This window comes from Haliotis rufescens, unplaced genomic scaffold (genome assembly GCF_023055435.1).
Source record: "Haliotis rufescens isolate VD_foot unplaced genomic scaffold, xgHalRufe1.0.p SCAF_15, whole genome shotgun sequence".
Taxonomy (NCBI): Eukaryota; Metazoa; Mollusca; class Gastropoda; order Lepetellida; family Haliotidae; genus Haliotis; species Haliotis rufescens.
In genome coordinates this window covers 31,156,272-31,172,733 of record NW_025963835.1, presented here as the reverse complement: position 1 = coordinate 31,172,733, position 16,462 = coordinate 31,156,272, and the positions used below count along the sequence as shown (strand labels likewise).

The 16,462-nt window shown below is 44.0% G+C and overlaps 2 protein-coding genes across 2 annotated transcripts in view; both read left to right on the top strand.

Annotated features, from left to right (window-relative positions):
- Positions 1-5,051, top strand: part of LOC124132015 (tenascin-X-like) — a gene marked incomplete at its 5' end in the record, with an annotated part of 35,747 nt that extends 30,696 nt beyond the window's left edge. Inside the window, 3 exons of the mRNA XM_048395883.1 lie at positions 3,397-3,481; positions 3,809-4,063; positions 4,773-5,051. The remainder of the gene's footprint in view (positions 1-3,396; positions 3,482-3,808; positions 4,064-4,772) is intronic.
- On the top strand, positions 2,403-16,038 carry LOC125379963 (histone-lysine N-methyltransferase 2D-like). The gene is made up of 4 exons (XM_048395882.1): positions 2,403-2,514; positions 3,876-4,063; positions 11,388-11,531; positions 15,652-16,038. Exons 1-4 carry the CDS (start codon positions 2,403-2,405, stop codon positions 16,036-16,038), a joined length of 831 nt encoding a protein of 276 aa, XP_048251839.1.
- Positions 16,039-16,462: the final 424 nt, after the last annotated feature.

Here is a 16,462-nt window from a genome sequence, read left to right as displayed (position 1 = left end):
ATTATTTACAGACCGCCGTCATATAGCTGGAATATTGCTGAGTGCGGCGTTAAACAACAAACCAACAACAACAACAACAATAGTTATATTGAGACCAAGAAGAAGTCAAGTCTAGGATGTTGTTTTTGGCTTTTTCTTCCACCATGTGTATTTCTTTGCATCTTGATTTTTCTCTCTCCAAATATCAATTAGATCAAAGCTTTCTGTTTTTTCAAGTACTAACTTTATTGCTTTGGGATTATTGATATGCTTATAATTTTCCAAATCGACAGCTGGATTGCGTACCAAGTTCCAATCTCCGTATATGACCAGTGTTTCGTCAATATTATTGAATAAAGCATTATAAAATGCAGGTTCATCTTGATTTGGCTCATACATATTAGTCAGAGTTATCCTTATGCTCTCTATTGTGATATCTGCTATGATATAGATTCCATTAATATCTTGTTTAAATCCATGGAATTTTATTTCTAAAGTATTACAAAAAAAAGGTGGTAACTCTTCTTGCATTTGACTTGTAAGGCGCTATTATACTTTGAATTCCCCATTCATTTCTCATTCATGTGTCGTCTTCTGAATGTCTTTTAGACATATTATAGAAAATTTCTTCTTCCGCCATAGGTTCATTACTTCTTTACATTTTTCGGCGTTAAACAAGAAATAATCAAACATCATAGTAAATAAGAACAGAGTACCATTTGTTCGATCACTTTACTTGAGAAAATCAGCGTGAAATGACAATAACTAAACAAGTATCGAACAGGTTAAAACACGGGCTTGCTTATAATTATATCTGGTTCCGGTTCCGGTTCCGATTGCGCATGTGCACAAGGGACCGTCTATTACACAGAGAACATTGTACTATACGGCGCCCCTATCTCCCTCCGTCTTTATCATGCTAATGGATAAAGGCTGAGAAATTACAAAGTTTAATGGATGTGAACGAACGTCCATATAACCCATGACATGACTATTCCATGGAGTAGTCTTTGTACCAAGTAGGCATGCTGGTCGCTCTGGTGGATCGGTGTAGACATGGTGCTGGTGCTGGCGGTATCACATCGGACTCCGGTGGGGGTGGGGATCTCAGGGGCGGGGGTGGCGACTGAAGGATCCTGCGCCTCGGTGTGCCTCGCCCTGGTGCTGCTGGCGTGACTGAATCGGGTGGTATCTTGCGCCAGGGTGTGCTTACTGACGTCAGTACAAGCGGACGTGTGGTTCCTGTCTGCGTCGTGGGCTTGCTGTCGAAGGCATGTAGCTGCGGTGTCATGACGGGTGCTGGTAACGTGATGTGGGTTGCTATGTCGTTATAGATTGATCGGGGTGGCGGCTGGTCGTTGTGGACTGGCCTGAACTTGCGCAGGAATTCCCTATTCCGAAGTGTGACTCTGCCCAAGCCGTCAATCTTGATCGCGTATTGGTCATGTTGGCGTACCTCCACGATACTGCCCGTCTTGTCCCATTTGTTGTGTGGGGTCCGGTCTGGTTCTGTACGCGGACTAAGTCCCCTACCGCGAGTGGTGGAAGGCGTTAAGTGTGCTCCGCCCAGGTGTCAGGTGTGCGCATATGGCGTTTGGGGAGGGCTTCCTCCCTTGCCTTGAGTGTCTTACGCCAAGTTTCATGTGGTCTGTACTTCCCGGGGATAATCGGTATGAAATCGCGTATCGGGCGGCCGAAGACACACATTGCCGGGGAGATCTTCGTGTCAGGGTCAGGTGTGTTACGATATTGTAGTATCGCTCTCTACACAGTCTCAGTGTCAAGTTCTCCCTGCGGGCCGGTGTTGTCAGTGATAAGTCGTTTAATCGTCTTCACACCAATCTCACGACAGTTGCTGTTGGGGAAGGCCACCGATGATAGGCGATGGTGTATGCCCCATCTGTGCAGGAAGGACCCGGTCTCGGTCGAGGTGAACTCCGGCCCCCGTCCGATGAGAGCTCTTCTGGCGTCCCGTATGTCTGAAGGCGCGACGTAAGTGGTTTATGAGGCCGGTGGCACCACCTGTCGACACCGAGATGATCGGCCAGTTCGAATATTGGTCCACCATAACGAGGTAGTGTAAACCCTGTTTACGAAGACGTCCAAGCACACTGCCTGAAAGGAGTAAACAGCCGGGACAGGTGAGGTTGGCGGCACTCCAGGCTGTGATGGTGCCATCCGGTGGCAGTGTTCGCAGTTGTTCCGAGTGGCACTGAGATCGGCCGACATGCCTGGCCAGAACACTGAGGATTCTGCACCTCGCCGCGGAGTGAGGGTAGTATGATTACTCTGTCCTTGTATAGGATCTATCTGTCTGTCGATGTAATGTTGTCGCGGTACTGGTGAAAGTCTGGAATTGTCTTCGGCATCGCGATCTTCGAGTCGGGAATGCCGTCGACTGCAATTTCCTCCAACATGTGCATATGCTGCCGCTGCTGGTGGCCTCCCTGACGCGGTCCCATGTCACTGCCCGCGACGCTCCATGCCAGGTTGTCCTTCTCTACATCGTCGTCGTCTTCCAGCTCGGCTCGGCGAGTGAGTGAGTTAAAATTTATAGCCACGTCGGCAGTATTTCACCCATATCGTGACTACCAAGAGTTATACATAATATATACATTTAAACAATAACAGCCTGTCAACAAAGGACAGTAAAATACCTAGATGATCACAGAATATTATTTAAAACTAGTATACAACCATAAAAAGATGTCACTATACCTAACGATACAATATAAAAAAGGCTATAGATCGCCAGCAACTGAAGATAGATCACCTCACTTGGGACCATGGGGACTTACAGTACTTTTGCTACCTGCATGGACCCCAGCAGGATTTACTCCATCCCTTCAGGTGTCGGCGATGGCCTCGGCTCGGCGAAGGCGGTGTGCGTGATGGTTGGGGGCGGGTTACTATGGCGGCATTGTCATCCAGGAGGCGAATGTCCTATATTCGGTATTACAGACGTGTATACCGTGTTCCGGGGCTTCGGTTCGGTACGGTACCTGTCAACGTTCTCGTGGTCCGTTTGCACCAAGTCGTGTCTTCCTCAGCACTGATGATCCCTGCTTGACTGCCTCAATTTGTTTAGTTATAAATAAGAACAGAGTTCCATTTGTTCGATCACTTTACTTGAGAAAATCAGCCTGAAATGACAATAACTAAACGAGTATCGAACAGGTTGAAACACGGGCTTGCTTATCTGGTTCCGGTTCCGATTGCGCATGTGCACTGGTACAAGGACCGTCTATTATACAGGGGCGCCGTATAGTACAGTGTTCTCTACATAGATACCAGCCACCTGGTCTTTGCAATTAATTCTTGAGCTTCTTATTGTGTGTAATCAAATGCAGTGTTAATGCAATATTAAATCCCTCACGTACTGCCTCCACAGTCGTTTAAAGAAAGGTTTCTCTTCAGCAGTCTGGCCGGGTGCGCATGTGTCAGCCCTCAGAGATGCATGTACCTGTTCTCGGTCATCAAGGATATCTGTGCCTAAGGCTGGGTAAGTCGTTCACATTTACAAAGAACTAAACAAGAGGCTATCCCAGCTTCGTCATTTGCTGAGAAAATACAAGCTGAAATCCATCTCAAGAACCCAATATGTCATAACGTTGTTGTTGTTGCCGTGCCAAATTGTTAACACGAACGGAAGAGGAGATATTCTGAACAGCAAAAAGAGGCACGAAAGATTTTGTTTAAATCTCTGAAGTTTAAAACTTGATACAGGTGACATTGACTACAACCAACTTCAAATAGTATGGACCGATTTCAATTAAAGTTTCGTGAAATAACCAGAATGTACATTTTCAATTTCGTTCTTGGCGTTTAGGGTTGAAAACCGACGACACGACGACAGAGGGAGGGACACTCCCTCCCCCTGTATCGACCACTACCAGAGGAGAAGGGACAGTTCCTCCTGTACCGACCACTACCCGCGAAGAAGGGACAGTTCCTCCCTCTGTACCGACCACTACCAGAGGAGAAGAACGGACAGTTCCTCCTTCTGTACCGACCACTACCAGAGGAGAAGGGACAGTTGCTCCTTCTGTACCGACCACTACCGGAGGAGAAGAACGGACAACAGGTAATATGAGAAACATCCTAATAAGGCTTTGTGAAACCAATGAGCTGCTATGCATCCGAAATATTGATTGTAATTGATAATTCTTTATACAGAGCATCTTTGTAACATTCGATATTTAGCAACTTATCTTAAACATGCATCTACAGTTACTGAAAACTGTCATTGGTATTATTATGTTCACGGGACATTGCATCAATTTAAACAAAGACTTCAACGTTTTCTTTTAGGTTAATACCAGTATAACTAAACACCGGTGAGCGATACCTCCCTTTTAAAGCTCACCTAGACCAAATGACCAAATGTGCGTTATCGGTGTTCCGGATTAACGCTGGTTTACGCTGCTTTTGGCATCATTCCAGCAACATTACGTCCATTTGTCCGCCCGTCCGCCCGTCCGCCCGTCCGCCCGTCCTTTGGTTTTGGACTTTCGCTGTGTATTCCGGTGGTTTTTATTAACGGTTGACTTGTCTTTGCATGTGTTTATGACGGGTGCCGGTGCTTGGGAGGGGTGTGCTCATCTTTTCGCAAGCACCAGGTGCGTCACAGTTAGATGGTGATTAGTAGTCACATGCTCATCATTTACCTGGAATTGTACAGTCGACTCCACTTTGGGCAGATGTTTCTTTAGAACATAGAAATGGTTTTGACTTTTATTTTTTCTTGGTATGTATATCTAACATGGCTAATAGGTATCATTGCTTTATTACAGGGAAGCCTTGTTCTTCTGGCTTCAAGCCTTATAACAAGACTATTCTACGTCAAAACAGACGAACCATGAAGACTTTGACGGTTGATCGATGTTTAGTGGAATGTCTCCTTGAAACGGAATATGTTTGTCGTTCTTTGGACCTCAGGCCAAGGGGCGGAGTTTTTGTATGCAGACTTTCTGATGTCACCAACGATTGGCAGAGGACTAGCGAAAATGTAACATACTATGAGCGAGTATGTCCTCCGTGAGACACTTGCTTAATAAGTTACATATACTGAACCGCAAAAGAAACGTCACCCCAAGTAACATTGCATGGAAAATTTGTCGTTTATATATCTGGTTAGTGTTTGGCAAAGTTTGTAAAATTTAACATTACCTTGTCCGAAAAAAATTCAATGTGATGATAAAAAATCAAAGCAGGTGTCAATATGACCGATCGCACAAACCCATCACGGCTACGACCATGGAAACCCGATGCACGTGAGTTCCGTGCAAATTGAAATGCACTTGCGTTCCCCCATGTCTTGCCCTATAACAATCCACCCAGATCGGATAACATTCATTCATTATTGAATTGCTACCACATGCCAAGATTGACAAGAAATCAGCGACACCAGGTCCTTGGACGATTCCAAGCTGAACAAACCGCCCGGCAAGTAGCCAATGCATTTCAAGTCCACGTAAGGAACATAAACAGGCTCCAGCAACGGTACCAGACCACCAACACTACATATGACCGACCACGTAGTGGAAGACCAAGGGTCACCACCCGACGTCAGGATCGTCAGATTGTGCGACAGCATCTTCAAGATCCCTTTGTTACTGCTGCAGAAACTGCTCGACAGACCATGGGGCACACCGGCGACACATTAGTGCGGAAACCGTGCGTCGACGATTAACAAGCAGACACCTCCACTGTCACAGGCCACACCGAGGACCCATTCTGACACCACGTCACCGCCGGGACCGTCCTCAGTGAGCAACACACCACCAGCATTGGCGCCACCAGCAGTGGAGAAGAGTCCTCTTTTCAGACGAGGGCCGTTACTGTATCTCAACAGCAGTTGGCAGAGAGAGAGAGAGAGAGAGTCTGGTGACGCCGTGGGGAACGTTATTCGGATGCTTGTGTTGTACAGAGAGACTCGTGGTCCGAGCATCATGGTATGTGGTGGAATTCGTCTTGCACAGAAGATCGGCCCTGTGGTCTTCCAGAACATCGGTCCAGGGAGAGGCAATGGTGTCACAACAGCTGGGTACATTGATCAAGTCTTGAGACCATACGCCATACCTCATTAGGCACATCGCCGCAACCACGAGTTTCAGCATGATGACGCCCATGCCCACACTACGAGAGCAACAAGAGACTTCCTCCAGCAGAATGGCATCAAAACCATGCAATGTCCTCAGTCCCAATTTAATCCCATTGAGCACCAAGGCCGAAAAAAGCAGCTGAACTGCGTCAGGCGTGCCCTGTGGCCTTCATCAAGCGCCTCATCCATTCCATGTATCGACGTTGCACGGCAGTCATCAATGCACATGTCGGACACACGAAATACTGACTTGTGATGCCATTTTCTCAGAGACTAGTGTTGTGTTTCACTTTAAGATCATTTGGCACGTTTGCCAAGTTTCATCTTTTTAATATGTCTTAAAGTATGTTTACAGTGTTTGGACAAATAAGGTTTCTCATATATCTATCCATGGTGACGTTTCTTTTGCGGTTCAGTATATATCAAATCAAAACTTAACCAATCAGAGATTGCTCTGTGCCCTCTACTATAAAAGTAGGTACAGTTTGATGCCAAGTCATCCTGCATCTGAATAAATCTTGGAATGCTAACAACTCTTATGTTATCATTCATCCTCAATTCATCTATTCTATTTTGTGGCGAGACATTTTCATGCGTTGTTTCAATAGTCGTTTTCAAATATGTTGAATGTGTTTTATGATTATTCCGTAAGATTTCGGGCACTTGCAATTATGTTATCATTGTATATTTTTAACTACATGCATAGGTTCATTGTCAAGTTATTGTTTAAAAATGTAGTTTTTACACTGCTGTGACGTTTCGGGAATGTTTTGAACACCAAAGTAGTGTGCACTCTTCAAACTCCATGTGTCATCTAAGTACGTGGTCATGTAAATTAATTTCGATCACCAAAATATGAACAGAATTATTCCTGATCAACATCTTGATAACCGTTTGATAAATGAGAAATCTAGTACAAGTATCAACAACATCGTCAAAATATGTCATGTCGTGAATATGTATAGATTCATTGCTGGCAGAAATGATGGACGCTCATATGCGAGCTCTGCATAAAATAACCTATGACACTTGTATTGGAAGAAATAAGATAATGCGGGAAACTGTGTTACCGTAATACATCTACAAATACTTCCATCATTAATGTTGCATCATTTCAAGCTGACATTGGCATGGTGAACCTTATGTGTTGTTTTGGTTATTGTACCGGGTTTTTTTTAAAATAAAGAACAAGTTCCAGTCTAAGACTACTTATGTATAAATATATAATGTACTGTTTGATTATTTGAGTCATGCTAATCATGAATAGTTGTAATATGAAACCAAGACGTTTATGACAGTCATCTGTAATAATATAATTTATGATTATTAGAAATGTTTATATGATTAATTCAATCGATATGTTTATTGATTGTTACACACTGCGTCTTAATAAATCTTGAAATGCAAGCAACCCTGATGTCATCATTTATCCTCAATTCATCTATTCAATTTTAAGGAACAACTTCCCTGAGACAACACGTTCTAAGATCCATCCACTTCTTTTAACGATGAGCAACTCTCCAGCAGATCCAGCCTTTGGTGTCTAAGTTTCACAGCTTCCCTACACAAGACTCTTGCTTGATAGTTGTTTGATCAGGGTTACATCAAAACCTTTATGGTAGAAATGTGGATGACAAGTTTGACTCATCAGTGACAGAAATAATATCCACTACCATTCTATTTTGCCTTGTACCATATGTTACCGTAAATGTTCAGGTGAACACTAATGACTACAGGACAACAGATTTTCCACTTCAAAATAGTTTGACACTTCTGCTCTGATGTGCACCAGGGAAAGACAGAGGCAGTGTTTAGTACCTCAAGATGGTCAAACGGCGCAATCTGGACGTCCACATCCAAAAGGACATTCTTGTATCATAAGGCCAGAATCCATCATACCATCTGTGGGTGAGAGGTAAGGATCCTGAATTTCTGGATGAGATACAACAACATGCCAAGTTTGTCGAACAACACCACACCCTAACCCCGATGGGAGCCTCGAAAGAAGTTGATAAAATAGTTGTTTCAGCACTGGCAGTCCATACGTATCAACAGACACACACACACAAACGAACAACAACAACAGACGAAACTGTGACACTGAGTGAGTGAGTTGAATGATGATGGTGATTGTATGTAAGATTAGCCACAATTAAAATGACAAAAATTCTACGTTTAAAATCGTAGTAATTGTAAATAGTCTTTGAATGACAGGGACTTGCTATACCCTCTCAGGAGGACAATAATTTTACAGTACTTTAACTTTCTGACACTGAAAAACTAGAATTGCATCAGTTCCTGCAAACCCAAAGAGATGTCTTTACTACAGAAGCAGTTAGGTAAGACCAATCTTCATTATAATACAATAGACACTGGTAGTGCTGATCTCGACAGGATGCCCTTCTACAGACAGTCTGTTCAGGTAAGACAAGAATGTGCTAAGCAGGTAGAGGAATGAAATGGACACTTCCTCCCTCTGTGGAACGCCTCCGTGGTCTTGTGGTAGAGCGTCCGCCCGGAGAGCGGAAGGTCCAGGGTTCGATCCCGGGCCGCGTCATACAAAAAGACGTTAAAAGATTGTACTTGTTGTTACCCTGTCTGGCGCTCGGCATTAAGGGGCTAAAACAAGGACTGGTCGGCTCGGAGTCAGTATACTGTGTCTGAGTGGGGTATTCATGTTAAACTGCGGCATGGTATCTCAGTGAGCTAGCACTATAAATCGGCATCAGTCCGGACTAGTACAAGCAGCCACACACACACATACACGTGCATGCACGTCGCTATATAAGTGCAATAATCTTGGACGCGACGTTAAACCCAATTTCACCTCACCTCACCTCCCTCTGTGCCAACCACTACAAGGGGAGAAGAGGGACACATCCGCCTTCTGTACCTACCATTACCAGAGGAGAAGAAGGGGCACTTCTTCCCCCTGTACCGACCACTACCAGAGGAATAAAAGGGACACTTCCTCCCTCTGTGCAGACCACTACAAGAGGAGAAGAAAGGACAGTTCCTCCCTCTGACACCAGAAAATATGATGAGTGAGTGAGTGCGCCGGGCTAAACGCCACTTTTATTCCAGTTATATCAGGGCGTGTCAGCTTAATGTGGGAGGAAAGCCCAAAGTGATGCAGGTCTGAGACGTTTACCACTCCGGTGAAACCCACGAGCACGGGTATGGTGCTGACAAACCTAGAAACATAATTGGGGGATTCGAACCCACAATCATAGGTTTCTGGCGTGTCCAGGGGACGCAACTCTGCACAGCGAATCGCGGCCCCCGGAAATATGATGAACATGCTAATAAGATTGCAATGCATCTCCAAAATATTGATACACTGTAATTGATAATTCGTAAGATGTACGCCTTCTTTATGCAGAGCATCTTTGTATCATTCGATATTTAGCACCTTGTCTTGATCTAAAGTTACTCAAATCTGTCAATGGTTTTATTATGTTCACAGGATATTGCATCAACTTAAACTAAGTTTGACAGACTTCAAGAGTTTCATTTAGATTGATATAACTAGCACCCCTCTGAGTGATACCTCCCTTTTAAAGCTCACTTTGAAATGTCCATTTGAGCTTAATTGTGCGTTATCGGTACTCCAAGACACTGGGTTTTGCATCACTTTTAACACAATTCCAGCAACATAACGTCCATCTTTCCGCCCGCCCGTCATCCTCTTTTTTCTTGTGTCGTGTGTTGGAGAAGAGTTATCTATGGTGCAACACTGGGCTCAAGTAGAGCAGGAAGTTTAAGACGATATGTCTCTACTTGAACATTTGGAAGAAATCAAGGAGGACCTTGCATTAAACAACCATATGGATGACGTAGACCGACATGCCAAACAGCAAGGAGGGGGAGCTCTTCCAACCGTTTTCTTAAAGCTTGTGACCAGGCAAAGGCCTCGACGATTCAGAGCCAATGCCGTAAATGTGCAACTTAACCCTCTCTGTTTGCAACAACAGAGACTCGAGGATTTACCGCAAGCACTTCCGGAGGAGTTTGACAATATCATTCAAGAACTAAGACTCGATGTCAATAGGCAAGATAGGTCTTGCCTTACACCATCTAGGATTAAATGTGCCCATTCGTATACCATTTCGTCGTTTGGGCGATTTGCGTTGAGAAAATATTATGGCTATGGTAGAAAAAGTACATCAAAGCAATGACATGGCCATTGACTTTCTCCATGGTGAAGGACGACAGCATTGTTCAAAGCACAGTCCCCAAAATCTGGATACTTTCTTGAAACAGAAAAGTAGTAAGAATAAAGAACCAGGACGATTTATGCGTTGCGAGAGCAATAGCTGTTGCTCTCCATTACGCCAAAAGACCTGCACCATTTCAACGACTGGATCCCATTAAAGCGTGGCATACAAGAAGAACTGCCTTGACAAGACCAAACAGGACTGATGTTCAAAAACAGGAGGCAGTGATGTTGTTTAGGGAAATTGCTACTGAGCCTGGGTCATGCACCGGTTTCAGCAATTACCTGGCACCAGAATACCAGCTGAAAGTATAATCTCAAGAAGTCTACAATAAGCTTCTGTACAAGAGTGAAGTGGAAAACCCCTCTAGGGTGAATATTGCGACGTTGGCTTCAATAATAACGAAGACCATCGCTTTACCAGGGAATTTAGATGTCATCAATGTGGACGTCCTGGCTATTGTGGTGAAGGTGAAAAGGAAGGTTTTCCATGTATCGATTGCAAGAGGTGGTTTCCAACTACTTATTCCAACCAGTACTTGTAAATCACTACACCGGTGTACCAACTGCAATCAAGAGGATAATGACTACGCATATACCTGTTCGGAACCCCTTACCCAAAACACTTGTGCTACAATACCCCCCATAAAGGAAGACCATGCTACTACATCAAACACTTCAGATCCTGTCTATGACAAACAAAAGATTATATTTTATGACTTTGAATGTCAACAGGAGACGGAGTGCATGTACCTAACTTATGGGTAGTACAGCTGGGATGTGGAAGGTGTATCAGGGACAAATCTACCAATCTGTGTGAGGGGTGTCCTTGAAGAATGAAAGATGAAGGGCCTTCAAGAACAAAAGTATTTCGAGGAGACAACACTTTTGGGGGAAATGGGAGGATGGCTTCTAACCCTTGTTGACCAGAAACGAAACAAGAAGAGGAATGCTCCAAACTCAGCTTTACAGGAAGATGATGGATGAGGAAGACGAATCAAAGTATTGGTCATAGCTCACAATTATCGCGGATATGATGGCCATCTGCTGCTTCAATATTTGAACAAACACATTGTGGTTGCTCCACAGATTGCCAGTGGGACGATTGACCTTCAAAGATTCTTTGAACTTTTCAGCATGCCATTGAAATCATTTTCAAAGACATTTGGGCTCTCTGAACTGTCAAAAGGATACTTCCCTTATTTCTTCAACACAACAGTCAACAAGAATTACGTAGGAGTCTATCCTCCCATGGACACCTATGGACCCAACATCATGTCCTCAGGCGAAGGGAAACTTTTATCAAATGGTATGAAGAGAAAGTTTCCTCCAATGCCATATTCAGCATGTCTTAGGACATACTGTCCTCTGGCAAAGTTATGTCAATATTCTTAGCAGAGGATCTGCTGCTTTCCGTGACGTATTCATCACGCCAAACAACGTGGATCCTTTCCTAGAGGCAGCAATACTTCCTGTGGCGTGTATGCTCATATTCAGAAAAAAACTATCTGGATCCTCAAACCATTGCTATCATACCGCCTCATGGATACAGACCGGAGAGGTTCCCTTTACAGCATTGATGGCTACGACAGGGATAGCAAGACTGTCTTTGAATTAATGGGCTGTTTCTGGCATGGCTGCACAAAGTGCTACAAGGCTGAATGGTGAGAACAATATCACACCCTGGGAACAACCATGAGAAAGGTTTGGTTTATCAAAACGCACTGAATCTCCTTGCTTTGCTCAGCCAGCACAAGGACGTGGAGAAAATTGTCCAGATCTGGGAATGTGAATTCAAAGACAGTCAGAAAACAAACCCAGTGTTGAAAGGATTCCTTTCCATCTTTGAATACCTGACAGATTCCTTGGATCCTCGCGCTGCATTCTTTTGAGGAGGAACCAACGCCACCAGATTGCATTATGCTGCCAAAGAAGAAAACATGTATATGTGTGTTCCTTGTATCCATACATTTGCAAGTATGGAAAATTCCCCCAGGCCACCCCAAGGTTGTGGATCAGCCCCCTGTGTCACAATTTAATCATCTAGAAGTATTTATCCAGTGTCATATTCTTCCACCATCACAACTGTACCATCCCTTATTATCCTACAGGGCTGGTTGGAAACTAATGTTCCCTCTGTGCAGATGGTCAGATGGATGGCGATTGTCGTCATACGGATGAGGAACGAGCATGGGTGGGAACCTACACAACAATTGAGGTGCAAACAGCTGTACCCGAGTGTGGATTCAGGTTTCTACACATATTCGAGGCCTGACATTTTGATAATCTTTCCCGAAAACAGTAGAAATACCAGTCAAGGAAGATTATTTGCCAAATATGGGGACAACCTTTTAAAAATAAAACAAGACAGCAACGGCTTCTCTGAAGGATGTACATACCCCCAACATTACATTCAGCAGATATGTCAGAAAGAGTGGGTCACACTCGATGTAAACCGGATCATGAAGAATATTGTGCTGCGTAAGTACGTTTAAATAACTATTGGGGCAAGTTTGGGCAAAGGCTAGGTTTTGGAAAAGCTAGCTATGTGACAGAGCCAGGCCTATTCTTTTCCATGAAGTCAAAGATGTCCTCATTGTCAACGAAAGCATGACGTTCGTCTCCACTGAACTAAGGAAAGACTTTAACAGTTCGCATCCGGCCTCCAATGTCGTTGTCGCAGCCAGGGTTACAGCACAAGCTTATCTCAAATTATACAGGTAAGCTATTGCATTAAAAGAAGTAAAAAATTCCGATTTAGATTTTTATTTTGTAATAATAATTTTGTTTCAACATGAATAAGTCATCGGGTATTTACATGCTATCTTTTTAATTTTTTGGGGTAATTGACCTTCATTACAATGATTTCAGGTCGGATTTGAAAGTTGAAATTTTGTTGAACTGTCGACCTTGAATATTGGATGCACTGATTCCTACAGCTCCCAAACTCTGCACCCAGCCCGAGATGCACCTACATAGTAGAGGGCTGTGACTGAGGTCGAGGTTCAGGACTCATTACAGCTTTGTTACTTTGAACGACAAATAAACGATTCTCTCAAATGTTCACATCGCTTCATGTTGACATCGTTGCGAAAATGTTTTTTGGTGTTGTTTAACGCCGCGCTCGTCAAAATTAGAGGTTTATGACTGCACGTATTGACAGTTTTACCATTTTACATCCTGGATTGGGCACCTTTTTCCAAAAAACAAGTCTGTTCAAGAAACAAATGGGGAACATCATTTGTCTTCAGGTTTTACTGCCCGACAAGTTGTTTGCTGGACATGTTGCATTCCTAAAAAACAAATGTGTTGGGAAAAGAATTGTTCGGTTTCTCCTTACACGTACAGGGCGGTCGGGTAGCCTAGTTGTTAAAGCGTTCGCTCGTCACGCCGAAGACCCGGGTTCGATTCCCGACATGGGTACAATGTGTGAAGCCCATTTCTGATGTCCCCCGCCGTGATATTGTTTGAATATTGCTAAAAGCGGCGTAAAATCATACTCACTCACCGTACACGTACAAACAATGTGTGTTTTGGAGCAGGGTCTCTATACCCTTGAACATCCGGGGTAGAAAAGGTCTTCAGCAACCCATGCTAGCCGTAAAGGCGACAATGTTGTCCTTAGAGGCGACTAACGGGATCGGGTGGTCAAGCTCGCTGACTTGGTTGGTGCATGTCATCGTATTACACTTGCCTGGATCGATGCTCATGATGTCAATCACTAGATTGTCTGGTCTAGACTCGATTATATACAGACCGCCGTCAGAAAGCTGGAATATTGCTGACTGCGGCGTTAAACAACAAACTAACAAACAAAGCAGTGTATCTAACCCAAATCCAAGCATCCCCTATCCCCTCCAACGGATTGTATCATAAGTGATGTTAGTTCAATGGTTTGAGGGGGCACGGGTGGCCCAGTCGTCTAAGGCGCCGCGATTCGCTGTGTAGAGTTGCGTCCCTTGGGCACGCCAGAAACCTATGATCGTTCGATCGAATCCCGGTTTACCCCGATTATGTTTCTAGGTTTGTCAGCACCATACCCGTGCTCGTGGGTTTCACCGAAGTGGTAAACGTCTGAGACCTGCATCACTTCGGGCTTTCCTCCCACATTAAGCTGACACGCCGTGATATAACTGCAATAATAAGCTGTTATAACTGTTATAAGCGGCGTTAAACCCAACTCAGTCACTCACTCACTCAATTGTTTGAACATAAACATACTCTGTCGGTATATCTGTTGTTTCGTCCTTCGCACTACAGAAATAGAAATGTCCAGTTTGCTACAGGGCACTAAACGAAGATGCTTATGTGTGCACCATCCGGCAGCATCCGCAACTCACACAACTTAGTGGTGCGTGCAAGCGTGTGTTTTTTGTGACGGGCATGTTCACCTTTTCCCTAACACCTGGTATCATCACTCGGCAGTGATTAATTAATACATGCTCGTGATACAATGGATTCTGCTTTAACGAGAGATTTCTATTGGTTATGGAAAGGGTTTTGTCGCTTTTAGTAACACCTACAAACGTTATTGGCAACAGCTGTAAAGACCTGATTGGGGTGACACCGGTGTGTTGATGCACGAACAACCTCGCACTTGTGTCTCGTTTATCCCTTTGCGAACGATGTGGAGCCAATTTTAATGAGCGAACAGAAATCAATTTGAAACCCTTAATTGACTTCGATTGAAGAAGAATATCTTTCAAATATCGTTCAATTAATGTTCTGCTATTGTTGTGGTACGCTATCTATAAAATATGTACATGCAAACAGGATACTTACAAGACAGTCGATTTTTAGGGGGCGTCCGTGGCTGCGCGAGCGGTACATTCCCATGGTGAAACTAGAATAAATCGTGGTAGGTTGTGAGTCCAAGGTTTATGACCAGATTTGGAAACGTATCGGCACTCTACTCCATATAAGTCAATTCAGTCACTACACACATATTATTGGATGAAAATAAAAGTGACAAAACCGGCCCTATACATATTGCTAAAAAATCTCTTCCAAACGCCGTGCTATTCCGACTATATCATGAGCATGTGTCTACGAATCATATATATACTGCAACAACTCGAACCATATAAAATCAAAGGTGATAAATCGAGGATGATCAATCGAGGAAGATAAATCGTGGATGATACATTGAGAATGATAAATCGAGGAAGATAAATCGAGAATGATACATCGAGAATGATAAATCGAGGAAGATAAATCGAGGATGATAAATCGAGAAAGATAAATCGAGAATGATAAATCGAGAAAGATAAATCGAGAATGATAAATCGCTGATGATACATCGAGAATGATAAATCGAGGATGATAAACATGAGTCCAACATGAGTGTTTACAGGAACTGGGCCAACAGGAGTGGCTTCAGGAACTGGACCAACATGAGCGGCTACAGGAACTGGACCAACGTGAGTGGCTACAGGAACTGGACCAACAGGAGTGGCTACAGGAACTGGACCAACAGGAGTGGCTACAGGAACTGGACCAACAGGAGTGGCTACAGGAACTGGACCAACATGAGTGGCTACAGGAACTGGACCAACAGGAGTGGCTACAGGAACTGGACCAACAAGAGTGGCTACAGGAACTGGACCAACAGGAGTGGCTACAGGAACTGGACCAACAGGAGTGGCTACAGGAACTGGACCAACATGAGTTGCTACAGGAACTGGACCAACCTGAGCGTCTTGATTCTTGGTCATCGAAAGTGCGGACGGAAGTCCACTGAAATTAAATCCCTTTGCTATCTCTAAGGGCATCACAGGTGTCTGTACATGTGGTGAGGTGAAGAACGTCATACGGCTTCGTTCTGGTTCACTACTTGTGGAATGTGCAAGGAGGCAGCAATCCGTTAACCTGTTAGGATTAAAGCAGTTTGTTAACACTCAGGTTGCTGTCACGGAGCACTGAACTCTTGCAGAGGTATCGTCCGTGACCGAGCTCGTTGTCTGGCATATAGGACAGAGGAAGAAATTGTGAATGAAGTGAAACAACAAGGAGTTACTGCTGTGAAACGTTTCACAAGAAAACAGGACACAGGCATTATCAAAACAAATACCTATCTTATACATTCTATTAAAGCTTGTAACTTCAACATCGGAGTGGAGCTATATGTACCCAATCCACTCCGATGTTTCAAATGCGAAAACTGT